At 42.3% G+C, this 27,459-nt stretch overlaps 1 protein-coding gene across 1 annotated transcript in view; it reads left to right on the top strand.

Annotated features, from left to right (window-relative positions):
• Nucleotides 1–8,496: 8,496 nt before the first annotated feature.
• The window catches only part of DHX36 (DEAH-box helicase 36), a 37,875-nt gene continuing 18,912 nt past the window's right edge, over nt 8,497–27,459 (top strand). Inside the window, exons 1-13 of the mRNA XM_019532617.1 lie at nt 8,497–8,835; nt 10,520–10,641; nt 12,227–12,428; nt 14,702–14,740; nt 15,378–15,548; nt 17,706–17,785; nt 18,440–18,514; nt 18,666–18,832; nt 19,645–19,726; nt 20,393–20,533; nt 23,041–23,143; nt 25,557–25,644; nt 27,373–27,428. Of these exons, the coding sequence (XP_019388162.1) occupies nt 8,611–8,835; nt 10,520–10,641; nt 12,227–12,428; nt 14,702–14,740; nt 15,378–15,548; nt 17,706–17,785; nt 18,440–18,514; nt 18,666–18,832; nt 19,645–19,726; nt 20,393–20,533; nt 23,041–23,143; nt 25,557–25,644; nt 27,373–27,428 (1,551 nt within the window). The 5' untranslated portion in view covers nt 8,497–8,610. The remainder of the gene's footprint in view (nt 8,836–10,519; nt 10,642–12,226; nt 12,429–14,701; nt 14,741–15,377; nt 15,549–17,705; nt 17,786–18,439; nt 18,515–18,665; nt 18,833–19,644; nt 19,727–20,392; nt 20,534–23,040; nt 23,144–25,556; nt 25,645–27,372; nt 27,429–27,459) is intronic.

Below are 27,459 nucleotides of genomic sequence, written 5' to 3'. Positions count from 1 at the left end.
TTTCCCAACGCGTCCTGCAGGGGCCCCACATTACCCGGAACCTTCTTTTTACCCCCTATGTATTTAAAAAAGGACTTCTTATTGTCCTTAATCTGGGAAGCTAGTCCTAATTCCATCACTGCCTTGGCCTTCCTGACTGGCCCCCTACATCCCCGAGCAACTACAGAATAGTCATCCCTGGTGATGACCCCTTCTTTCCATTGGGTGTAAGCCTCCCTTTTAGCAAGGAGACATTCCTGGATGCTTTTGGAGAGCCATGGAGGCTTGTGTGCCCTCCTGCTCCCTTTGATCCTCATTGGGATTACCTTCCTTTGGGCTTGGAGGATCGTCTCCTCGAGGAGCGACCACTCTCCTTGGACGCCTGTCTCCCCTCCCCTCTGGGACCTCAGCATTTCTCCAACTATCCTCCTTAGCTCGTTGAAGTTTGCCCTCCTGAAATCTAGGGTTACTGCCTTATTGCAGGCCTTTGTCACCTTGCGCTGGATGGTGAATTCCAGCAGGCGATGATCGCTGTCGCCCAGGTGGTCGAGTACCCCCGGCCCCTTCACCAGGTCATCACCTGTGGCCAGCACTAGGTCCAACAAGGCATCTCCCCTGGTGGGCCTGTGCACCTCCTGGGTTAGATGGAGGTCCTGCACTCTGTCTAAGAACCTACCCAGCAGATGTCCGGGAAATTCAGGTCCCCCATGACTACCATATCCTTAGACTTCACTACCTCTGTGAGCTGACCTAAGAATTCCTGGTCAAGCTCTTCCTCCTGGTTGGGAGGTCTGTAGTAGACTCCCACCATTAAGTCTCTTTCCCCTCGACTGCCTTGTACCCTAACCTAAAGCACTTCAGAGTGCCCTTCCTCTGACTCTTCGCTAATTGGTGAGGATGTGTATTCCTCCTTAATATACAGGAATGGCCTCATGTAACCCAGCATGTGCATTGCTGAAGTATCTTGGTCACCTGGACTAATCTGATTGCCTGTTCCCCAGATTCATGAGAAACAAGTTGTTGCAACTTCCAGGGACACTTTCTTCAGTCCCACTGCTGTAAGTTCAACCTTGGGAGCGTATAAGCATTCAAATCAACAGGTGGAAATTAAAACACTTTAGATAAAGCAGTTGAAAACCCTATCAGTTCCTGGTTGTAGAATAATGCATCTGTCTGGTTGCCTGCTCTACAGACTGACTGCACACTAGATGGCACAGTCAGAGCACCCCAGAGCATACATCAGACCTGTTTTGCAGGCTCCACTGTCTACCTGGAGACAGGCTCCTTCCCAGCTGTCACCACTGGTCACAACACCCGCTCAGCCCCATGCTGGCTCTGGCCTTGCCCATTGGGGCTGCACTGTGGTGGGGGCAGCTGCAACCCCTGCACTTGCCATGCTGGGCAGTATTTGCTGCTGCTGCCTGCCTGGAGCTCATGCCATGGTAGGCTGCATTGAGGCTGCCACCCTCTGGACTGCCCAGTGCACAAGCTCCGGGTGGGCAGCAGCAGCAGCAGCAGCAGCAAACACTGCCTAGCATAGCAAGCGGGGGTGGGGGATGCTTTCCTCCACGCCGAGCAACTACTGCTGTTGCAGCGCAGCCCCAACGGACGAGCCCAGAGCTGTGCGGGGCCCAGGCTGGCAGTGGGGGTGGGTTACAAGCTGGTGCTGAGTGTGAGGGAAAAGCGGCCCCTCCCCCACCCCGTGGCCAGCACCCTGCACTGAAGCCTCTCACAGCCTGCATGGGACTGCCTGTGCCTGCTCAGGACAGCCCTGCATGGGCTGTGAGCAGCTGCAGCAGGGAGCGCGGACCACGGGGCAGGTGAGGGGCCACTTTTCCCCTGGCTCAGCACCAGTTCCTTCCCTGCCGGTGAGCAGGGGTTGGGGCTGCATGCTTCCCCCCACCTGTACCGCAGAGCTGGGGGGCACTGGGAGTAAGCGGGTGCACAGGGCCCGCACAGGTGTGTCCCAGGGCCAGCGCCAGCGCCAGCGGGGCCCAGAGCAGGTTGGCAGGGATACAGGGTCCCGGCTGGCAGGGCTCTATGGAGCCAGGCCAGCTCCTCCCTCTCCCTGCTGGTGCAGCCCAGCCCGGCTCCAAAGACCCCTGCCAGCCTGTGCCCCGTTCTGGGCCCCACTGGTGCTGGCCCTGGGACACTGGTTCCAAGATGGTGACCAGAGGATGGGGCACCTGTCAAGGGGCGGGGCTACCCATGCAGCCTTTGACAGGTTGCCAAAACTGGGTAAGCAGCTTTCCACCCAAAATAATTGCCCGCCCCAATCTAAACGTAATGCTTGTAGGCATCCACTGGTACTGTTAGGGGATTTAGAGAGTTAACTTTTTCCTACCATCTAGCTCAGCCAACACCAGTATCATTCCCCTGATAATGCTAGAGTTGAATTTAACTACTATGCATTGCAACCATCTCAGTATCACCCCAAATAACTTAGTATTTAATCTGTAGATGAAAACACTTCCAGTAAATAAATGGAAAATCTCTTAGAGTAATTTGCAAAACTTGACATTTACATTTTGGATATGATAATGTGAGATTACTTCTGGCACATTATCAGCTTTAGAAAAAATATTGTAGTGCTTTAAATTATTTACCCTGGCATCATTTTCCATCTATTCAGCATAAACAAAATGGCTATAGGTACAATATCCTTGTGATAGAAGAACATGTAAAGAATTCAAAGGTTCTCTCTTAATATCCATTTTTTTTTAAATTAACACGTAAAGGTAGTACTTATGAAATTCTACCTTGGCAGTGGTGACGCTAGTCTTGAGCAAGTACAATGCAAACTAGATTCTGTAATTTGTGAAAAATTCAACCTTGTATGACTTGTGCCCTGATTTTCAATAGACTTCAGCTCCGGATTAAACCGAAAACTGGAAATTCTGGTTCATAATCTCTAGGTAAATGTCACATAATCAGAGTGGGTGAGATAGGAAAAGACTGCCTTATGCACCTTTGCATTCCTAAGACTACTCTAAATTGTGTTCAGCTATCCCAAGAGTCATTCTAGTAGCCAGAGGTTATCTGAAGCATAATACTACCACTACTTCATGACTCTCTCTCTATTCCCCTGCAATCTTTTTAACTGCTTATATAGCAGCATCTTCAGAGGATCTCTCCTCAACTCTGTTCAACTTTGTGGCCTTTGTTTCCTTCTCTTACAGTACTATATCATATCCCTGTGTTATCTCACCCACAAACACAATTTTAACTATGTATGGACAATTAAGAGATAGTTATCATTAATAATTATAAATGATAACAATATTAGTAATTATTATAATTTATATGGATATTTAAGAGATCTTTATATGGATAATTAAGAGATCTGCCCCTTTGCTACTGATTTATGCCCATTTGCCCAACTAAAATCAGGCCACGGCTCTGTGACATTCTATTATTGATAGTTTGCTAATACAGCATGATTAAAACAGAGCTCTTAACCTTCCTCCATTGCAAGCTGTCTTTAGGATGTGCGCTTTCATAATCACTATGCGTAACACCAACATCCTGCCTGTCACTCTGGTCCATAATCTTCAACCTTCGTCCAAAGCCTCCTATTCAGGTTATGTCTACGTCTTGCAGACACTTTGTATAACATTTATAGTCTTTCCTCCCTAAGCACACAGTGAAAGCTCTTGTCCAAGAACTCATCATCTTGCATCTTAATTAATATATTATCTCTTTACCTGGTGTTAAATGCAATTGTGCCCTGCTGACACACATTCAGAATAGTGATGCAGAGATCATTTTCCTAATATGCTACCATAAGCACAATTCTTTTTTCAAACTTCCACTTCGTCCTTTTTGTCATCACATCAAATATAAACTACTTTTCACTTTTGAGGTCCTGACCCCATCTTGGTTATCATCTGACCCTACCACCTACCATCTGAAAGGTCAGCTTTTCCATCAGGTCAGCTGTCTCCTTCAGTAATCCCATAACATCAGACTTATTTGCTTGGTAAAATATGAGACAATGCTCAGAAGGATTAGAAGCAGCAGAATAAGAAGGGAACAGGAGGGCACAAGAAGGAGTAAGGAATAGAGTAAGGAAAGAAGTAAATATAAAAAAGTGAGGGGCTACTCATGAAGTCTTATACCACCAAAAAGGACTACCAGAAACAAAATGGAGGGTATGTTATGTAATCAAGTAGTTGGTCCTGTGATAGTATTGTGTCTGTGATAGTATTGTGTTTATTTTCATCATGCCTTCTCAGAAGTGTAACCTGGGTGGTACGTGGGACGTACCCTCTCTTCAAATGAAAGGGATGTTAGTGAGAGTGTGTATGATGTGGGGAGTGTGACTGTCTAGCTATAGGCCAGCTCACCTCCTTTCCTACAGAGTAGAGCAGAGAAGACTAGGAGTCACAGTGATTCTTAACTATGTATAGATTTAATGTTACACATTAATAAATAACTTACAGCCTTAAACTTACATACATGAATATATATATATATATATATATATATATAAATGCTGACAGAAATACGTTCACCCAAACAAAGGGCTCTAATTAACCCCATACTCAAGCACAGGCCTACCCTCTGGCTTTCTGATTAGTCTGCAATCCCGCCTCCCCAACAGGGCCCCCTAGGCAGCAGGAGAAGGAGGACTTAATGATAAAGCATCAGGTTAATCAGTGGACTGATGACAAAATAATAGGCAGTGATGGGTCAATAATTTGACACATACAATAAGGTTACATCCAATAGAAACCTATATACCTAAAGATAGTCAATACAACCCAATGACAAAAATACCTAATGGTAATAGGACAATATATATACTTATACAATAAGGTTACATCAAACAGAACATTTATGCATAAAATACCCAAATACACTAGATATGAATATAATACAGTTAGTAATTCTCTTCTAATACAACAGACGCAAGATAACAATAACAACCCTAGCAGTGTAGGACAAGAAACAGAACCCAACCATGGTGCAGCTGCTGTGCCCAAGGAACACAAGCAGGGTCCCTGTCACCTAATAGGGCATCATTACCCTCTCCAGGTTACTCAGCTGGGCAGGGCCCCTGTGATATCCTCAGTTGGTTGCATGAGTATTTCCCTGCTTCCACGAGTATCTACCCCAACTTGCCTGCCACAGCTTGATGGAAACGTAATTCAAGGAGGGGTTTAGTGGTGTTCCCACTGTGTCCCAGAGTTCATAATACTCACTGAAACGGTGTGGCTGATCCTTGGTCTCCGCCTCCCCTATACCCCATTTCACTCACCGACCATGCAGGCTGTTGTGCCACCGTTCCCAATTACTGGCTCTGGCTTCTTATAGCCTCCCATCAGGCCTCGACCCCGTCGGCTTAAGTGGGAAGTGCAGGCTTGTAGTTGCAGCCTGGCACTCGTCCCTAATCCTTGACCCTGCTCCATTCCTTCGCCAGACCTGGAACTGCCATCCCTTCCATTGGTTCAAGGATGACTGTAACAATCCAGAACTCACAGGGTGGCAACTGAGCCCAGAAACCCTTCTTGGGGAGCTGTGCATGGGAAGCCTGTTCTGGCTCCCTTACACTGCTCCTGCTCATGTCTGGTGGGTCAGCGTCACGGGGGAACCCACGCTGGCTGGCATGCACCCTGGTGAGCTTGGCGTATCACTCCATTTGTTCTCACTGTACCTGGCTTCTGTCGAGGTTTTTAAATCTCCTGTGGCAGTCGTCGTAGCTGATGTCATTAGCTGGCCACTGCCCAGTCTGATTTATAGATATTTGAAAAGCTATGCACTACTGGCTCAAGCGGCTCCAGCCCCTGCCTCCAGCTCCCTCCTGGGTAAGTTCTCCATGGTGCCGAGGCCCCTGGGTCTGCCTTCGGGAGCATCGGGTTTTGTTTCCAATGCCCCCAATCCCTGTGAGCGGCCCCAGCTGCCAAAGCCCCAAACTAGGGAACTTCCATTACCAAACAGGAGCCCTGGATCCCTCTTCAGGTCCCAAGGCAAATTGTCCCCTCTTTCCCTTCCACCCCTGTAGCGTGGAGGGGCCCTCCTCCCTTGTGGGAATCCCCTTCTTGGGTGACTCATAATTCCCTCAGGCTTGAAGGGGTTGGACTGGTCTCCAGTGGTGCGTGTTGGAGGTGCACAGCATCCCCTCCCTCTCTGGAAAGGCCTGAGCTGCCCTGTGTGGCTCTCCTGGCCTGTCAGGCTGCCCTCCTCCCTGTGCGCTGAAGATTCATTTGCCCCATGCAGGTAGGGGTGGGAACCCAAGCTGCATAGGGCAGTCCTTGGTGTCCCTTCTGCTCTATGGCCCTGTGCACTCCTCCATGCACCAATGGCACTGCACTGATGACACTGCTCCTGCCTTGTGCAGGGTTGGGGACCTGTGCTGCCTCATCCAGCTGTTGTGGCCTTGTCTGCTCCTGGACTCTCCGTGCATCAGCTCTCCAGCCCTGTGCACCAGTCTGTGCACTGAGGGCTTCTACCCGAGCTGCTTTGTCATCCCTCGTCAAAGCCGCCGAAAGCTTGCTGAGCATGCTGCCTTTTTATTCCTTCAGAAGATTCCACCCCTGGATTGGGAGCGGATCAATAGAAAAGCCTGAGGGGTTAGTTCCCCTTCAAGTCCTGCTCTTCACCTGACCCCTAGGTTGGGGAAGGGCAAAGCTTTCTCCTTCCCTTTCCTGATTCATAGGGAAGAGAAATGCTCCCACCAATTGCTCTGAGCCTTCTGGCTCAAGCCAGCAAACTGGGCTGCTACCAGCACGCCTGCCACAGAAGCATCTTATGTAATCAATTACTGGAATTGGTGTTTGACTAGCTCAGCAGGTAAACTGTAGGACTGGAACTTTGAGGGGAATTATTTAGTGGGAGTAACTGTCAAAAATGTTGTCCTTAACGTGAAAGAAGTTTGAACACTAGTGCAACAGATAATCAGTACTTAGAGATCTAAATTCCAGCAACATTTAAACTAATGCAAAAAGACATGTGCTGTGAAGTGATGGTAGGTTGACAGCAAAGAAGAGAAGGAAAAAATGATACAGAAAAATGGGATTCAAGCACCATTTAGAGCATCACAGTGGTACTCAAGGTGACAAAAGGAGTATTAATTACCAATGAAAGTCTTAATAATTCAACTGATAAATTCACTAGAACTAAAAGACTGTATTTAACACTTCAGAGAACTTAGACAAAATCAGTAATTAACAGAGAACATCCAGAACTTGTAATTATTTAAATGTATGCATAATATAAAATAGTCTAATAATAGAAGCACTCAGCCATGAGCACAGACCTGAGTGTCTATACAAGAGCTGTGAGGTTGGTCCAATTCACCGGAATTCCAGCGCATGGAGCAGACTCAGTTAATCGAGTCTGCTGGACCATGGCAATTGCTACACTCTAGGAGCTTCCTGCATCTTGTTGAACGAGCTTTAGACTGCAGACAGAAGTGCTTCTCCCAGATGTAACTCCAAAAGATTTCTGCAAAGTGCTCTGAGTTACACCGTCACCCCAGACCAAACAGAAGTTCACTGTTTGTTCCAAGGGGAAGGGAATCTAGCTGTGGGCTGCAAGCCTGCAGCCAGGTTCCCGTAGCAATAGTCAAGCTCTCTGCCAGTGCTTGCTGTTTTCAGAATGGGAGGGGGAAAAGGCCACGGAGACAGCTCATTCTTGGGACTCCCCAGCCCCTACTGAAGGGTGGGGTGGCTGAATTGGAGCCTCCTCCACTGGGGGGGGAGGGGGAGGGCTCCAATACTCCCACCTCACCCTTTGGAGGAGCTGAAAACCCCCCAGACTGAGACCTCCCTCTGCTCCCCCACTCCCTCCACCCTGCTTCTGAAAACAGCAACAGGCTGGGAGTCGGGCAGACACAAGTTACAGAACATGCCATGTGTTGAAAGATCCCATGCAATGAGGGTCAGATTTTCTCCCAGTTGGCCATCTTTGAAGCTGTTTGCAGATGTGCACGTGTGTTTGGCCACAGCTATGAACTGTTTTCTGTGTCCAGATCAGGCAAAAAAAAATGTCAGTTTTCTCTGCACCCTACGTTCAAGCATCGCTGCTACCATTTTTAAGTGTGAGGATGCTTATACACAAGACACAAGGATGTTTTAATTAGAGCACTCGGAGCTGCTCTAATTAAAGCGCTGCCGCTGCCCCTGCCCCACGTCTGGAGCACGTGTAAAAGTGGCCTCAGTAACTTCTGAACCTTGTCTGCCTACTGCTGTTTCAACATTTCAGACGTCACCAGTTGATTTTCCCTGTAGGCCGCAGTGTCTCCAGGCGAGGGGGCCGGAAGCGACACCAGCACACGCGGGCGAGCAGCTCTGAGGGGCGGACGAGTGACTCGAACCCGCCACCCACCCGCAGCCGCCTGCCTGTAACTCGCAGCTCGGGAGACAGGGCGCGGCCGCAGCCCGCCCGCGGCCTCAAACACACGCGCAATTCTGCTTTCCCCCTCCCCACGCAGAAGTGCGATTACGTCATCAGCTAGCGTCATCACGAACGGCCGGCGACCTCTTTCCTTGAATGGCGCGGTGGAAGTGACGCGCCGGAAAAGCTGGCTGGTTTGTGGTTCAGCTGGTTGCTAGCAGCCGGCTTGTGCGGCGTCCGTCGTTTCCCGGCTGCAGTCTCCGTGCGGTGCCTGGGCCCGAGCGCGGCGGGGCGATGAGCTACGAGCACCGTAGGGGATGGGGCCGCGGCCGCGGCGGGGGTGGCGGCGGGGGCGGGGGCTCCCGGCCTTCCTCCTCCGAAGGAGGATACGGAGGCCGTGGGGGCGGCGGCGGCGGCGGCGGCCGGGGGCGACATCCTGGGCACCTGAAGGGCCGCGAGATCGGGCTGTGGTACGCGCGGAAGCACGGGCAGAGGAGCAAAGAGGCCGACAGGCAGCAGGTAACGAAGCGGCGGGGCTGAGCGGGGTCGGCGCCCGCCAGCCGCACTCTTCGGCCCCGGGGCTCCCGCGGTGCCCTGGACATCTGCTTGCCTGTGAACCCCTAAGAGCAGGTGGTAGCTCGCAAGCAGCCGGATGTCAATGCCAACACTTGCAAATAAATCATCATCAATCAATCCCCCCTCCGCGCCCCCCTGACCCCCACTTCTGGGTCAGGCTGGCACATCCTCCCCCCCCGCCCCCCTCAGAGAAGCCAGTTGGAAGAGAAGTTTGCATACAGGGAAGAAAACATGTTAGTTTTTAAGCTGCAACTGAGGATAAACTATGGGGAGGACAGCTCTAAAAAACACTTGGTGTGCCCCTGGAGGTTTGAAAGGGGATTTGAATAGGGCCTAGTTCACCTGTCACTTATTCTTCCTTGTACCATTAAGCAAAAAAAAACTGGTGAATACAAAGAAGAGCCTCCTCTATCTCAAAAGCTAAAGACTTTGATGGAGGAAATAGATTTTTTTCCCTTTTTTTAACTTTTGTGCTGATTTTGCTGTCCTACAAAAGATAACACATGTGATATCATGTTTGTGCTGTTGTCATATACAAAAGATCCCACTTTCAGCAGCTCAGCACCTGTTTTCAGATACAAAATGTTATCTTCCCTCCTTAAAAATTCCTCTGCAGAAGAGGAGGATCAAGTCTTCACTTTTACACAGTATTTCCCCCTGGCAATAACATGTGCAGCTGTAAAGAGATGAAACAAGCAATACTTCTCAATATGTGTGTCTTGTTTTATGTGTGTCTTATTTTTTTTTCCTGCTGGGAAGAGGCAGTTTGTGTGTTGTTGCCTGTTCGTGTGCGCCTGTGTAATATCAGGGCACCTCCACAGGCATAGTTTTGGAAAGGACGGGGAGAGGCAAAAAGAATGTAAGGAAAGTGCTCTTAAGTAATGTTCACGGGCAGGAGATGTACAACAATGTCAACATATGGACCTGTTTAGTTAATTTCTTTTTGATCCAGCAGACTATGTTCTTTTAAAAACTGTGAAAAGGTTGTAGTGTTTTTTGTTTTGTAGTTAATGGCCTAACTTCTGAAAGATTTAGATAACTGAAATTTGACTTGTCTATTAAAATAGTTACTCCTCGCTTAATGTTGTAGTTATGTTGTTGGAAAATGCAACTTTAAGTGAATCTAATTACGTCACGGTAGTTGCCTACTAGCAGGCAACAGCCAAACAACATTATAACCGAACACTGTGTGACTTTAAACGAGTATGTTCTCTAATAGATTAGCAACATTGTAATGAAACAAAGTTAAGCGGGGTGATGTTAAGTGAGGAGTACCTGTAGCTGTAGAACACTTTATTTGAAATCCATTAATGGCGTTCACTGTAACTGGATTTTTTTTTAAGACTTTAAGGTATTTAACAAGTGAGTAATGAAGGGCTGGCATAGTAGAGGTGAGGGCATTATATAAATCTCAGCTTTTTAAACTTCAGTTTCCATTACACCTGTAACACAAAGAAAAATTTGCACCTAAGAACTTCCTTAGAAATAGCAACTTGTGCACAAGTTCAAACGTAAGCTTGTATACAAATGAATTTGATGGTTAAGATGTCTTCTGTGATATAGTAAGAAAAAGTGCATTGCCCTTGTTTTCTGAATTACTGGATAAACCGCTTTTCTGTTGCTTTAGAGAGCTGTGGTGCAAATGGATGAACATCGTGAAGAACAGATTGTGCAGCTGTTGAATACTGTCCAGACTAGAAACGAAAAAGAACAAGAAGCCATGTCCTGGTGGTCAGGCGAGGAAGAAGGGTAAACAGAACAATTATTTGTGCATTATATTTATTTTGGTTCAAACAGTGTCATTCTGGGAGTTGCTAAAAAGACTTCAGTAGAACATCTAGTGCCATTGCTTGTGCGGCTTAGCTTAAGTAAAAATGCTGTGACATTTTTCTCTCTGTGTCTTAATGTATCAAGCCAATTAATATGGCATTGTCACATTGTTTTGCAGGAAATGTGAGTTTAAAATATTTACCCATTTTAGAGTACTAGGCTGATCTATTAGGAAGAATACATTTTCTTAGCTCACCTTGGATTGATGTCTTTTTGTTTCCTGTGCGTGGGAAGGGCCAGGATACTGGGCCTCCTATTAATTCTAGGGACACTTTGCCTTATGCTATTTGTAATTCTGTAGTCCTCTACTAATCTACTACTAATGGCTGCAACTGGAGAAGATGCATTAGGGAGAGGAATGTGTGGTATTTGCAACTGGTTCTTTTATCCCTTCTTCCAGGTGGTCAAACTTTGGCACAGGCAGTTTGTGTGTAATATGTGGCAGAGTAGAGACAGCATAGGCAGCACAGTGGCAGAAAAATAGGAATAAGAAAGCTTGGTCAGGGACCACAGGTTAAGGAGCAGAAAGTAGAGCAGCAGATTGGGCAGGGGAAAGGGATCAGAGTGGCATTCAGGGAAGGCGCGCTGCTAACCTGTGGCATCATGCCTACCAGAGTTTGCCCCTCCATGTCCTGCTCTGTTTAACTGATGTGGTGATAAAATTGCTTGCCTATAGCAGAAGCATGTAGTATTGCCTTGTCTCCAGTTTGCTCTTGCATCTGTCTGAAATATCTGTTGTTGTTAATTATACCTACAATTACTAAATCTGAAGGATTAGAAAAGTGTTTCTTTTTTGCTTCATGCATTTGACAGCACTTTCATTCCAGCAATGGGTTTTAAAAGTGGGGAATTGATTTCCAAAAAATGAAAATTGGCAAAAGCCTGGCATGTGTAGTGTTTGAAATGCATTTTAAATAACTCCTCAAAGTGACTACATTTCAGATTGACACTCAGGATGATTAAGAAAGAAAATGTAAAAATCCAATTTACTTGTCACTATGCTTTTTTGCTTCTCTTTGAGATTGAACAGTGAAATCAAGACAAGCTTTGCACTTGTGTAGACCGTTTCACTTGCAGATGTCTTGTGGGGCATTATCTGTTGTTTTTTTTCTTTTTGCTGTTGTAAGGGAAAGGTTTGTTCAAAAAAAGTTTGTGCATGAATTTTCTGTGTGTGTGTGGTGCATGTGCAAGTAGTTTTCATTGGTGGTTGCAAAATTACTTTAAACGTAATAAAACTTAAAGCAGTTCCCTATGCATACCTGAGAAACCTGAAGAGACAGATTTTCTTTAAAGGTGCTCTTGAATTCATGTGTTTAAGAATATTAGCGCACGTGATCTCTGCTCAGAAAAGGAAACTCATTTGTATGGTTTAAAAATTAGACAGACTCAAGATATTTAAAAAAAAGTCTTTCTACTACTTGTTTCAGTGGCCAAGTGTATCCTTAATTATTTTGTTTTAACATTTCAATATGGAAGTTAAAATGCAATCTAATCTTTGTTCCAGACCTGATCAAGTGGAGCAAGTAAAAGAGAAACCAACCTTGGAAAAGGTTCCTATAAAACATAGACCAAACTTGGAGAGAACATTCCTAGATCGGGATGCAGAATTTCTGTTTCAAAAAAATGAGCCAGATATTGATTTAGATGAGCAATTTAGAGAAGAATTAAGAAAGAAGAAGTCTGATTCAAGATACATTGAAATGCAGGTACTGTATAATGCTAAAGTAACTTGCTTTGAGTAGAAGGCATAGCTTTTTTTATCTTATTTAGTGAAAGAATGTTGGTTTGATAATCTTACCTTAGTTTTACTAAAATACCTGAAAATAACTTTTGATATTTTTTGTGATGCCATTTTTATGTAGCTAGCTAGCTATCTATCATTTTAATTAAAACATTTTACAAGGGTAATTACCAATTCTGTGCAATCTAGTAGAAAGTATTAGACATTATATTAATTTGTATTAATATGAGCATACATACTTATATTGTGTAATATTTTTTGATGTGGCTAGCATTCCAAAATTTGTAGTTAAGAACTAAATCCAGAGCTGTGACAGCCTTTGGTAACTTTGAATAAATTACCTGGGTAATTTAGTCATGAAAGCAGTAACTGGCCATAGGTTCAGTTTTATTTTGATATTGTGCTAATTGTTTTATCCTTCATCCATTTCTATCCAATCAATCTATGTATATATGGGTGTATAGGTTATCTTTACAGAATATCATTAAGGGGTGCTGATGTGCCTACAACTGGGAAGGGCAATTATTTTGGGTGCAGAGATGCTTAACCTGTCACCTTTGCCACAAGAAGTCCCTCCTCTTGCCTTTCAGAAATAGTCCTTTTGGGAGTGGGGATTACTATCTTAGAACTAAAAAAAAAAATCATACAGTAAAAGTCAAACACCTGCTAGAACATTTTTAAATTTATCACAAAAAATATTTATCATGATTTGTGTTGGTGTGCTGTATATAGAAGGGACTGCATAATAACTGAAAAATAGTCTCATTCTTTTATATTGTGTATGGGGCTTGGGGAGGGTGTATGTATGGTGGAGGTGTGGCTGTGTGGGGGCATAAGGTATGTTGGGGGTTGTGGAGGTGGGTGTGGGGGTGTGAGGTTTATGAGGTGTGGGCAGTGCCCCCGCCCCATGGCAGCTCCTGTGGCCAGCAGCAGCAAATGGGTGGGCAGGACTTGAGGAGCTCCTGCCCAGTGCAGGTGCTGGTGCCAGGTGGGGCATCTCTCTGGCCAATGCTGCGCTGGGGGCAAGAGGTGCAGCCTACTTGGCCACCTCTATCCCAGCGGCTCTGCGTGCACCTGCAGCTTCTGGCCTTGCACGCAGTAGCCCTGCTGGGCCCCGTGGGGAACCAGGAGGCAGGCTCTTTCCACTCCCAGTCAGCAGACCTGCATGGCAAGGGCAAGAAGGCAGTGGCTGCAGCGCAGCACTTCTCCCAGCACGTGGCCCTCCGATAGAGGCAGCAGCAAGAGCCAGCCAGGAACCATGGGGCCAGGCTGGCTTCTGCTGTGTTCTGCGTTGCAGCCAGAAAACATGCAACTTGGCATGGCACAGCTGTTCAGCCTGCCTGGGCACTGTCTTACCCTGCCCCCATGGTTCCTGCCTGCAATGTAGCACACAGCAAGAGCCATCCCAGCTCCATAGTTCCTGGCTGGCTCCTGCTGCCGCTGGCCCTGACCCTGGGGTTCCATGCTCCCACCTGCTACTACTCCCACTTCCCTTCCTTCCCTGCTTGCCACCACTGCTGCTGCACCCCCAGCTACCGCTGTATGGCTGTGGTGCCGGGGCTGCGGTGCAACAGGAGCACTATGCGGCTTCCAGTTGGGCTGGGCTGGCTCCTGCTGTGTTGGCGTCCTCCCTGATCCTCCCCCTCCCCTTTCTCCAAGTTCTTACCTGAGTTCCCTTTTGGGGTGTGCTAGAACCCTCTGGTAGGTTAGAAGTTGGCAGGGCTGGGTGGGCCTTGCTGCTTCTGCTCTGCTGCTGCTGCCACTGGGTCTTGCTGCCACTGGCTTCTGTCATCTTTGACAGGCAACCCGGGGCAGATAGATACTCATTTTGAGGCGCCCCACAGGCTGGGTAGAATGGCCTGGAGAGCCTTATTTTGTCCACCTCGGCCTACAAGTTCTCTGCAGGAATACGAATTTTTAATTTAAGGGTCAAATCCAGAAGATGAAACTATGAAACAAAGGCCCCAGGCTCTCGCACATACACATAATTAACTTTAATTTTGCAAATACTCTTTTCCCACCCATCCCCCTGCCCCGAGTGGAAACTGTGCATATGGTTAAACGTGCACATAAACCTAAGCCTAGGGACTACAAATTCTTAACTCGAGACCAATATGCTGCTTTGTTTTCTGATTGAAAGATGGATAGTAGGCAAAATTGGTTATGTCTTTTACCTCGGATTGTCTTTTAAATGCTCTTCTCAACTGCATGTATTTTTTTTATTTTTTTTCCTCCTAGAGGTTCCGAGAAAAATTGCCTTCATATGGGATGAGAAGGGTAAATATATTTTTATTTTAAAATTGAATACATACTTGTTCTTTTATTTAAAAAAAAAAAAAAAATAGAGAAGCATTTGTAAAAGTATGACTTTGAGCTGAGCTTTAGAATTGAAAGCCTGTTGGTTTTGGTGCATCTCTTCTGAAGAATCCTACCTTTTCTAATAAAAGTTACCTTTTACTTGTGAAGCATCAGTATTAGCTCTGACTTCATTTCAGAAGAGATGAATTCTTCACCAGTGTGTAGGAACTCATTTTGATACGCTGAAACTTATTATTTTTGTCAGAGGTAGCAGTTTGTATGGAAACAATCAAATGTGCCAAAATATGGTACTGTTAAAATATATTTTAAAAATACCGTTTTTCTCTATGCCTTTGCAGTGTCAACTTCTAAAGTTGCATTTCATGGGCTTTTTGAGACTCAAACAGCCTTAAACCCAGGCTTTGCTAATGCATCATATTATGCCTGCTACCTTGGTACTTGGGCAACCCTATTAGCCCATTATATAACATTGTGTTCATTGCTGTTACATTTTTTGTAGATTAATTAAAAGCTAAGTCTGTAGGAAATTCTTCTGAAGTCTAATATCCACTTAATATAACATTTATTATAATGCTTTCTTTACCTTTTCAAATAGGAACTGGTAAACGTGATAAATAATAATCAGGTAACTGTGATAAGTGGTGAGACTGGTTGTGGAAAGACCACACAAGTAACTCAGTTCATTCTGGATGACTACATTGAGAGAGGAAAAGGGTCTGCTTGCAGGATTGTGTGCACACAACCAAGGAGGATCAGTGCCATCTCAGTAAGTGTCATCTTGAAAACTATATTACTTTTTTGAATATTAATTTATTTTTGCCAGAAGGAAATTGGAAGAAAGGAGTGTCTCCTATTTGTATTGAAGAACTGCAAAAAGATTGCAGTCAGCTTTGGTTTTCTTTCATTTTATGTTTTCTCTCTCAAAGTTTGTGCTGCCCAAAGAGATTACAATCGTAAATCCCCTCTCCTACAGGCACCTATACGCCTAATTCATTGTGCAGATGTAAAAATAAACAGAAGTTTGTTGATTTTTGTGTGTGTGTGTTTGCAGCTAAATGTTGCTCACTAACAGTAAGGTATTTTACAGCAGTTAACCAATTTTCCAAAAACTGGCTGAACCCTACAACAGGAAATTCATCCAGAACAAATCCCCTTTATCTTTGCAGAGATTATAGTGCTTAGGGTCAGAAGGGACCTAAACAGATCATCAGGTCTGACCCCCTGCCCCAGGCAGGAAGGAGTGCTGGGGTCATAACACCCCAGCCAAATATCTATACAGCCTCCACTTGAAGGCCCCCAAGGTAGGAGAGAGTACCACCTCCCTTGGGAGTCCATTCCAGAGCCTGGAAGCCCTAACCATGAAGCAGTGCCTCCTCATGTCCAGTCTGAACCTTCTTTCTAACAATTTGTGGCCATTATTCCTAGTAACCCCTAGTGGTGCCTGGGGGAACAGAGTCTCTCCCAATTCCCGCTGGTTTCTCTTGATAGTTGGTAAATGGCCACCAGATCCTTTCTCAGCCGTAGCTTAGATATTAGCTAAGTTTTCCGTTTTAACGCTTATATCATACATGAACATGTTACGGGTAAAGGAGAACATAAGAGTTTGTACCTGACCTAAGCAATTTCACAATCTAAAATAGTTGGGAAAACTGTAGCACTTTGCTTTGTCCAGCATTTTGAAAATTAGAGGTGAAAATTTCTGAGCATGTTTGATTGCATGAAACTTGATAGCCAGAATGAACAAAAAGTCTTTAAAGTTTATAAAAAGAATCTCTTTGCCCTTAATCTCTTTGAGTATAATGAATATATGTTTTATATAGAATTGGCAAGCTGGTCAATTAACTAGTCAAATATTGGCCACTGACCAGTCAGCTGACTGCATATTTTTTTGACTGATCAAAGATTATAGCAATTTTACAAAAAACCTCAACAAAACCCTACATTTTTTTGCAGTTATCTTTGCAGAAAATATGATTTTTTTTTTGTTTGTTTTGATTACACATCTGTGATTTTTCTTTATATTATATGGACCTCTTGGTAACTTATTTACAATTTTTTGAGGATATTTGACCGGTCAGTTGACCAATCTTTATTTGACTGATCAAATACCTAACCCTAGTTTAGTATATAAAACTGTTAAGTGGGGAAAGCTGAAAAAGCCTGTAAAAAACCCCCTGTAAATTGACATAATGTAGTGGTCATCCTTAATAATTGGCGTATGTAGTGGTCATCCTTAAGAAATAAGTTGACTTAGTAAATCAAAATTACAAAATCATGAGCTGTCCCAGGGTTGTTTTTCAGCCCATTGAGGACAAGTAAGATAAACTTCTTGGGTTTGTTTTGGTGCTAATTTCATGCAGTTTTATTTAAACTGTTACATTTTGAGAAAACTAATAGTAAATACTTTGAATTTTTATTTTAGTAGTTAATGAAAACTGATGCTGTGGGTATTAATCTACTCTGTATTTACTTCTGTCTTATACTGCTGACTTTAATTGACTTACAACTTTTGTAGTACTGGAATCATGAATGCTAATACCACTTTTCATACATAACTTACAGAAGTTTGTGTATTTAAGGGAAGATCTTAGTCTATGTTTGCAGCTATTTACTAAAGTTGAAATTTTGTTTGAACAAAGTCACTTGACCATAGTACCCATCTTTCTTTTTTTTAATTTTTTATTAATGCCCATCAGGGAGAAAGTGTACTTCCCAAGAAAAATTGCATGTCATACAGCAAAGAATTAAGGAGATGTTTAAAATATCTTTCAGTTCTGTTGCATATAATTTTTGTTGGTTTTTTTGTTTTGTTTTTTTAACAAGTGCATGTACAACTTCATTATAGGGAGTGCCTATTAAGAAATAATAAGAACTTCACAGATAACCATTGTGACCTTTTTAACATGTTGGTGTGATTTTTAAGGTTGCAGAGAGAGTTGCCGCTGAAAGGGCGGAAGTATGTGGTAATGGGAAGAGTACAGGATACCAAATTCGCTTGCAGAGGTAGGTGATGGTTTTCTTCGAAAACTTTGGGCACTGTAAGAGTTAGATAAGAGGTGCTGGTCAAGGTGAAGCAGAAGCAGAACAGTGTTATGGTCTAAGAGAATACTGTATACTAATCCTAGAAAACTGGAAAAAATCAGAAGGTGCCAAATGGGTACCAGACTAAAAAGTTTCAAATGTGTTATATGGCCCAAGTTATCTGAGATCGTAAACAGTATAGAGAGATTTTTGACAGCTTGGTCCCATTTGCAGCATCTTATTTGTGGAACCCAAGCTCACGGTCGCATTCATAAACACTGCTTAATAGAGAACAATTTTCTACCATATTGTTAGTCTCCAGCAGTCATTTGCACTGTGGTTTAAATTGCTGCAATAATTTGAGGCAGGAAGGAAAAGCAAATCCCAAAATGATAATAAATAATGGCTGTACAATCTGATTCTGGCAGATTGAGTGCCCATTCTCATCTGAAGAATATTGTGGATAGTCCCTTTCTTAATTTCCTCCTGCAACAATTTATTTCTGAATGAGTGAGTTGACAGAATAAAGTTGAATGATAGACACTTTAAAGCGTACATTTTGATTTTGAGCTTTTAAAGTACTTTGTAAAGTATTGAAAAGAAGAACTCAGGAATTCTTAATGCATCTCTTTTCAGTCGGTTGCCAAGGAAACAAGGCTCCATTTTGTACTGTACAACAGGAATTGTCTTACAGTGGCTTCAATCAGACAAGTAAGAACTTATTGAAAAAAACAATGTAATTATCATAAGATATAAATAGTGAACTAGTTGTTTAAATAGTGATATTTATTGGGTTTTTTGGTTAACATTTGCTTCTAGTCTGTGATGTGCTAAACAGAATCATCTTTGTACTCTATTTTAGGCAATTGTCCAGTGTTAGTCATGTTGTCCTTGATGAAATCCATGAAAGGAATCTTCAGTCAGATGTCTTAATGACTGTTATTAAAGATCTCCTAAATGTTCGTTCAGACCTGAAAGTAATACTGATGAGTGCTACTTTGAATGCAGAGAAATTTTCAGAATATTTTGGTAAGTGAAATGTCTGCATTGTAATATTGATTGCACATTATAATTACAGTTGTTTCTGGTTTGGGAATAGCTCCACACCACTGTCGGGCATCAAACTGCTGACCATTTTAATGCTTCCTTAGTTTATTCCTGGCTTGTTCAGCTTCCCTTTGGCTGGAGGCTGCATTTGGTGCTGGCCATATGGTGTAGGTGGAGTCCCCCCTACCAGGCAGACAGTGCTGGCAGTGTGCAGCTGCCTGAGATCCTACCTTCCCAACTATGTAGGAGCACCCCCACACCTTTGCTGCATGGCCTTGGGAGAGGTGGCTGAAAGGGTCTGCCAGTTGGATGACCCTGATTTATTGCATTGTGGATATATGCCACTGTCACTTTCTGTTAGTAGATATCTTTTAGAATTGTGAGCGTACTATACAATAGAAGCTGCTACACAGCAGTTGACTTTTTCTTTAGGTTTTAGCAAATTTAAAAGCTCTACGGATGAACATTTCAAGCTCTGTCGTATCTAATTCCAGCCTACGAGTGGCCTCTGGTTTGCGTTTCAGACAACTAATAAGAATATAGGGAAGCATGTGCTCTTGTTACATATGGTATTTTTATTTCTTCATTTTCTGTGAATATTTCCTGGCCCATTTCAAAGGTAATACATTTTCCTAGAAACCAGAGATTTAAAAAGCGTGCAGTTAAGAAGATAAAAAACCTAGTGAGAAATGTTAGCCGAGCTTCCCTTTTTTTAAAATACAGAATAGTGCTATAGTTCTGTCCTGTCCTGTCTTGTCTTACTTGTTTAAGAACTGCTTATGTTACCTTGTTAGACGGTTGTCCCATGCTTCATATACCTGGATTCACTTTTCCTGTAGTGGAATATCTTTTGGAGGATGTCATTGAAAAATTAAGGTCAGTGCATTTCTAAATGTAAAGATCATGTAATGGTAGCAAACATTACTGGGTGCATACGTAGAATGAAGTTTACATTTTTGCTCAGCTGAACTCTCTGGAATTACCAAAGTTGCCAAGCACTCTCCACTATGACTAAACTAGAAAGGCAGTTCGCTCTTTCTATTGACAGCTGATGTTTCTGAATTGAAGGCAGGCATCTTGTTTAAGAAAACATTTTTGCTAATGGAAAACTGAGTTGTTTTTGTTGTAGCTTCATAAGTAACATCTTGCAAAATGCGAGGTGCTATCAGTAGTAATTTAAATATATTTTTAATGTGAGGAAAAACTTTAAAAGAGCGATATTCAGGATAGATGATATGATGATAGTGCATAATCATCTTATTACTTTTCAGTCTGCTAGACTGAGCTAAATAGTGTTCATGTATATTTAGAGACTATTAACAAAAAAAAAAAAAGACACTTTGTAAGGATGGTGCCTATTTTGTAAGGGAAGATTCTTAACCATTTTTGTAATATAAAGTACAGCAAAGTATTCTCATGTTTCTCACTGGTTGTGGATTGAAAAAATAATGCATGTAGTAGGTGTTCAGATTTTACTTTTTTAAATAATTTTCATTTGATTATGAATAAGTACCTTGTTTTTTTTTTTAACATTCACTTAAGGTATATGCCAGAAAACACAGATCGCAGACCTCGCTGGAAAAAGGGCTTCATGCAGGGGCACATAAGCAGACCAGAAAAGGAAGAAAAAGAGGAAATCTATAGAGAACGTTGGCCAGATTATCTAAAGCAGCTTCAAGGAAGGTTGGTCAGTCTTGTTTTCTTTGCTGCACTTCAAATGTTACCAATTACATGTACTTCTACAGGCGCAAACGATAATATGACTAACAATCCTATAGTGACAGGCATAACACCAAGTGTTGAAATGCTAAGTAAAAGTTTTAGATAGACTCATGTAATTCTAGGTCTGATCAGACTAAAAGCTGCCAGTGCCAAGGCTAATGTAGACAAAGCTATGGCTGTTATCCATTTTCCTGTTGGTATATATGATCCATAATTCTGGCTCTTAATGAAACTATCTGGCTTCTGTTTCTCTTAGAATCCCTGTCCCTATTCAGTATTTCTTTGCATTACATGCTGTTGATGGTTTGGTTCCACAATCAATAGATTTCATGATTTAAACACTCTAGTGGGCTCTAAAATACTTCTGACAACTTTATGCAGACTGTTTCTTCATACAGTTTTAAACAGATTAAAAACAAAAACACTGCTTTTTCCAGTCTTTTGAATGATGGTCTCCACTTGAGTCTCTTTGCTTTGTTGCATTTATGGCTCTTGCAGTACTGTGGTCATGTCAAAGGCCTAGCTGAGCCCTTCCTTAGAAGACCCTTTCTGAAAGGTAACCCAGCCCTCTTTTTAAATAGAGATGTTATTTTGGAAACCCTCCAGGCCTTGGTAGCTATGCTCTTCTTAGTGATAGGTGGTATGTTATAGGAAGTAGCTCCACAACTTCAGATCTCTTGTGTGAAAGCCATCAGGTTCTGACAGGGTTTGGGTTATCCATTGTCCCCTAAAACCTCATCAGTTCACACTTTATTAGGAGTCAGTTCTATTGATTTGCTCCCTGGGAGGAGTGGCTCTGGCAAGGGAATCTCCCTACTATCTTTCATAATAAAGACTGATTGGAAAAAACTCATTAAGTTTTTCTGCGATGACATTTTTGCCCTTTGGGGTTCCTTCTACAACCTGATCATCCAGTAGCTCAACTGATTTCCTGTCATTCTTCCTGTTTTTAAAGTTTTGTAAGACATTTTTACTGTCTTCTGTCCCTTATAAATTTTCTCCTCAAATCCTCTGTTTGTTTTGTTTTTTTTACTTCCCTTATAGCTGTTTTACATTTCGCTTCCAGAGTTGTTGTTCGTTTATTTTTCTCACTTGAACCTGACTTCCTGGGGTTTTTTTGTTTTATTTTGTGGGTTTTTTTTTTTTAAATGAAATGCACATTTTTTTTCCCTTTAATATGTTTTCCTTTATTTAGTCATTTCACTTTGGTCGCTCTTCCCTTCTGAGTTCTGTTGTTCCTCTCTTGAATGAATTTGTCCTAAAATGAAAAGTATCAGTTGTACTCCTACCAGGGTAGCGTATACTTTACTAGAATATTTCCTATCCTGTACAGGTTTTTTTCTTCTGCACATCCACAACTTCATTCTACCCAAAAATTCAGTGTTTTCTCCACTGCAGATTTAAAGCTTCTCTACCTTTGCTGCTTTTGTTGTGGACTGCAATAATTGCAAGTAGCGATGCCTATATAATGTATTCCAAAGTCTTTACTGATTGGCTTGAATTAAGTCCCTCAGGAAGATCATTAGTTTGAATGATGAAGCATGAAATGTTTGTAGGCTGCTTAAATTATTTAGTTTTAATTCAGAAAGGTTATATTAATATAATCTGGCTTTTTGCAAAAATAGAACATAAAATCTTTCATTTAAGATGTAATGCCAAGTAGTATTTAGTATTTCTGTACTATTTGGGGGTATTTCAGGGTAGGTGTTAACAACCAACAGCCTACTGGGTGGATCTGGTCTGCCAAGGTCTGATCAAGCTTTGGGGGATTGGAGGCACACGGCTATTTCTTACTGCCCATCCCCTTCATAGCCTTCCCTGCTTTCGTGTCTGAATTTACACGTGCCATGGTATTTGTCCCTCCCTATTGCCATGGGGGGCAGGGATTGGTGATAAGAGTAAATGTAAGAGGCTTAGATGGCCTAGAGAGGCAAAGATGTACATCTTGTAATATGGGGCCAGATTGGAACCAGTGGTCTGTACAGAAAAAGGTTGCTGATCCCTGTAAGATGATCCAACTTTAAATGTTAGTTTGAATAATGCAAGAGCTCTGACCATATTTTACAGCAAATTACATTTAGGTTAAACCCACTATATAGATTAATATAATGCTAGTGTGTCAAAAGAATTGTCCTACGTTAATGCTGTCCTTATGTTGTCAGATTGAAATTAGTTTTGTACAGAGCCTTTCTAATTGCAATGGCAGGTCTTTGGAAGTGCCCTCATTTATAGTGTTCTTATCTGTGGTATGTTGTAGGAGGCTCTTGATGTTTCTGATTTTATGCCTTATAGTTGCAGGAGTGAGGGTTTGAAGTGTGTGATCATTGGGTAGAAGTGCTGCCGGCTAAAATAGGGGGCTTGACTGAATCACCCAGGAAGACCCTTTTAGGTTGTATTCCTATGACTGGATCTATGATTGTCGCTTTGTATGCAAACAAGTTGCCTCCATATTCACTTGATGTCTATAGGTATTCAACAAGTACTATAGCTGCTTTGGAATCGATGGATGATGACAAAATTGACCTTGACCTCATAGCTGCACTCATCAGACACATTGCCTTAGAAGAAGAGGTGAGTTTCTGTCTAGCATAACTTTTTTTTTTCCCCTTGTTAAACCGTTTTTAACCCATTCAGTTTAACATTTTTTTTTAAAGTGGTACTCTGCCTTGTTAGGCAGAGGGCAGTGTAGGGTACCACCTTATAGACCAACTAGAGAGGGACATGAGCTTTCATAAGGTACAGCCTCCTTTGTCAAATGACATGCTATGCCATGCATCTGGTGAAGTAGGTTGCAACCTACAAAAGCTCAGGTATCGGTGAGGAGAATGACACAAGGCATGGAGGCACCTTTTATAGATTGCCTTCTGCCTAGCTTTAAAAAAAAATAAATTATATAACAGAGTTAAAATTGTTACACAGTTTGTTACGCTGATACCAAAAGTAACTTAACATTCATATAAGCCTTCTCCTCTTTCTCATCAGCAAACTATATCTTCCCATCCAGAAGCCACTTTCTGATGGAAAAGGAGCGTGTACTTAGGTTTTATATGCTGATATATAAGACTTGCCTTCTTTAGAAAATCCAATGCTCAGGCAAAATATTGAGCAAAGAGCACACAAATCTGTCATAGCATTGTTACTGTTACAGCAGTAATATTAGAATGTGGCACCATACTTTAGGAAATTACTACAGTGGTCATCAGGGGGGTCACAGCAGATAGAAATTATGTTGGATTCTATAACTGCACTGTAGTTAAGTTTTTTGGGGGTTTTTTTGCTTGTTTGTGTTGTTTTTTTCCCCCAAAGTCACCTACAAGATTTAGATGCATCATTCCTATTCAAGTCCCCGAATAATGAATGTACAACTTAATTAACTCAATGTGATTTAAGCAATTGCTTAAATTTAATTCCTGCGTAATGTTTTCTTAGATGAAGCCTATTGAAATGAATGAAAACTGCAGTGAAATCCTGCTAATAGCTTTGAAAAATCTCACTCTAAATACATTTATCAAGTGTTTTGTAGTATATACTGAACAACTGAAATGCAGCATATATCCTTACCTAGGCAGGAACCATTGTGTAGTGAGTAAACTGTAGGGCGAGATATTTGAAAAACCTTAATTCCCAGAGTTATTGATAAATGACTGCTAAAATATCGAGGGAAGGCAATATAGAAATCTAAATGAAAACGTTAGTAGGTAGTTTTGAATTCATTTTTTGACTTAATAGGTGCGCTGACAGCTACCTTAGTTACCTTTATACTTTCTAGAAATTTCATATAAAATGAATCTCTAGTGCTTTGCCATCTTCTTAAGTGGACAAGTGGCTGGGAAAAAATGCTTGAATGGGCGAAGAGATGTTTTATTTCCTTGTCGTAATTGTATTGGGCTGTGGGCTTTAAATTACTTCTTTCAGATAAGTAAACAAATTCATTTTCAATACAGTGGGTCCTGTTTGTTGTTTTAAAAAAAGTAACTTCATGGGGTCATATTAGTTCAGATATTAAATAAACACAAACATTGAGGAAATGTCTCTGCCTTCTTAAGGTTGTTTACTTGCTTGTGAGATACCAAAGCTTTGCATTACTGTTGAATACAACATTTGTATTTTTATTTTTAGTTAGTCCTGTATATGCTTATCCCATAGATGTGTCTAATTTAATTACACATCTATACATTCCATTGTCTTGTGTGCTTACAAAATAATGGACCTAAAAACTTAACTACTGCTCACCTCTGCAGCATCATGTTTTTGCTGCTGCTGGAGGAAGGATACCAGACTAGATGGCCCTATAGTCTGATCCAGTATGGTAATTCTTGTTTTCTCTTTATAAATTTACTTAGAATTTTAGTTCCATTCCTTTGTTTTTATTAGAGAAAGTAGGCTATGGAATGTATAGGCATACACCAGTGATAAGTCATGAAACCCTAATAAAAGACCACTTCCACTATAACTAAACATACTTTGTCAGAACGGTTCTGCACTTGAGACAGATTTCAAACATGGAAACTGAAGTTAATTCTAGAAAGAGTAATGGAATAACTCAGTCCTCATCCAGCACATCTGTTGTTTGCCTTCCCCAAAGGGCAATTGAATATTAAACCATACACTTTCAAAATCACATATCCTATGCTGCAAAATTATTAGAAAACTAAGTGAGGAGAAATTATGTGCTTTTTCAGCCAATTGTGTGTCTTTTATTTAATTGCACTGCTAATTTCTCAGAATGTTGAAGAACTAGAATGTCCTTTTTATAATTTTACAAGGGAATGTGTTAATTTTAACTTGAAGTATTGAGAGAACTTAAGAAAAGTTATGTAACCATCTCTTTGTAACATCAAGCTTATACAGTTTTGTGGCATGTTTTGTTCAGTGATGTCTCAAATGTCAGCTATTCATAATACCCAACTTCGTCTAAACATTCGAACAAATGCTTTTATAACTTTAGCCATAATCCAATTTTTCCCCCATTTTTTATATGTAGGATGGTGCAATATTGGTGTTTCTCCCAGGCTGGGACAACATTAGCACTTTACATGATCTCTTGATGTCACAAGTCATGTTTAAATCGGGTAAAAATATATTTTGTTTTCTTATATAGATTCTAAGAGTCCTTCCCCCCCCCCCTTCCCTCCCAGTGAGAATTTCTTCAGTATTTTCTTGTGGTTCCTCAGATCCCTACACACTTGGCAATGTGGTTTTGTTTTTTTCAGTCTCTTCCTCTTTCTCATTCTTTATAACGTGAATTATTTTTGCATTAGTAGTGTCTTTCATCCGAGAGTGTTGGCGATGCCATTGACTGCCCATATTTTAGCTTTTGTCTCCATATTGATGAGTCTCAGACTTGCATTTCCTCTGTCTTGTCTCATGTCAGAACTTTCCTGCCTTGTCTTTCTCTATAGAGAATTGAGCTTATCTTTCTTCATTCCTCTTTGCTGATTCAGTCTTGCTGTTTGAAAGACTTCGTAAAAGTCTTTTTATAGAGATTAGCACAAAATTTCTTGGAATAATGATGGCTCATATCTTCTGGGTAGAGAACTATTTGCTCTATCCTCTTGATGCATACGAGGCCCCATCTACACATTACATTTAGGGTGTGATTAACCAGTTAATTATGCCTTAAGTTGTCATCCAGTTGCACGTTCCATCAATCAGTGACATGATAAAAAGGAGTAAGCTACAAAGATATTCCACAAAACATGCAATAGGTTTTTAACTGCTTCCTATAATGCCATTACTTGAATGTGTCTTGTCAGTTCATGAGAGCTCCCAGCTGGGGTAGTCCATGTGCATGCCCAACTCTGGGAGTTTCCAGCCCTGGAGGGCTGCCACACCTGAAGTTGGGAAACCAGCTGTGAGAGTACATGTGGTGCTCCTGGGGCTGGGAGATCACAGTAGCTGTGGCATTAGCATTAAGGTATGATAGGATTTCATTTGTGATCCCACAGTCATACCATCTGCCTTGTATGTGTGGATTATGTGAATTGTGCAAGTACAAGCATCATGGGATCTAATGCATATGTAGAGGGACTCTCAGTTGGAGAAATGCAAAAAAATGGTCCATGAGCTTGTAATGCTTCTTCTGATCATTTCTATGAATGAAGTGCAAACTGTGGAATGTCAGCAGGGATCTGTGCCCAGCATGGAGTCGCCCAGAATCCAATCTGTTTGCTTTGGCCAGTCAGATAAGTTTGAGCCCAACCAATCAGGCTTCCCCTGGCAGCCTTGCTCTCCCCTCTCCCTGTGTCAGTCCTCTCACAACCATAGCTAAATTAAAGCTTTGATACCCAGGATCTACCTGCAGATCACCTGCACCTGTGGGAGAGTGAGGCTGACAAGGGAACTCTGCCTTGGGTCCACACTGCAAGTCTGCAGCCCTTGGGTGTTCTAAGTGCAGCATCCTCCCCATCCCCACTCCCAGAGCATGTGTATAAATGCCTCTAGTTCTTCCAAGTTGCATGGCTGCTTCTCTGCCAGTAGATGGCCAACCACAGCTAACCAGCTTGGTTATGGAAAAAGGCCATGATAACCTTACAGCCACATACCACGCTGTCCTGGAAAAATGTGGTAACACATTTTATCTTGCGTACTTTGGCAGGACTTGAAGCAGGATAGTGGTCTTGTATGTCTGTAGTCATGGGTGGGGAAACACTTTTTCTCCTGGGACATCTATTTACAGCCCTGGTAGTAGTAAATAATAGATGTACACACATTCTTTTTCTGTTCAGTTTGTTCATTTCTGCTGTGTAAGAATTGTATTTTTCATTCTGTGTTATAATGCATACTGTTCTAATTTGCAGATAGGTTTGTTATCATACCTCTCCACTCTTTGATGCCTACTGTTAATCAGACGCAGGTAAATGGGGTTTTTTAATAAGAAAATGTTG

This window comes from Crocodylus porosus, unplaced genomic scaffold (assembly GCF_001723895.1).
Source record: "Crocodylus porosus isolate Cpor-Errol unplaced genomic scaffold, CroPor_comp1, whole genome shotgun sequence".
Classification (NCBI taxonomy): domain Eukaryota; kingdom Metazoa; phylum Chordata; order Crocodylia; family Crocodylidae; genus Crocodylus; species Crocodylus porosus.
The sequence above is the reverse complement of the archived record's forward strand: the minus strand, read 5'-3'. Positions and strand labels throughout refer to the sequence as shown.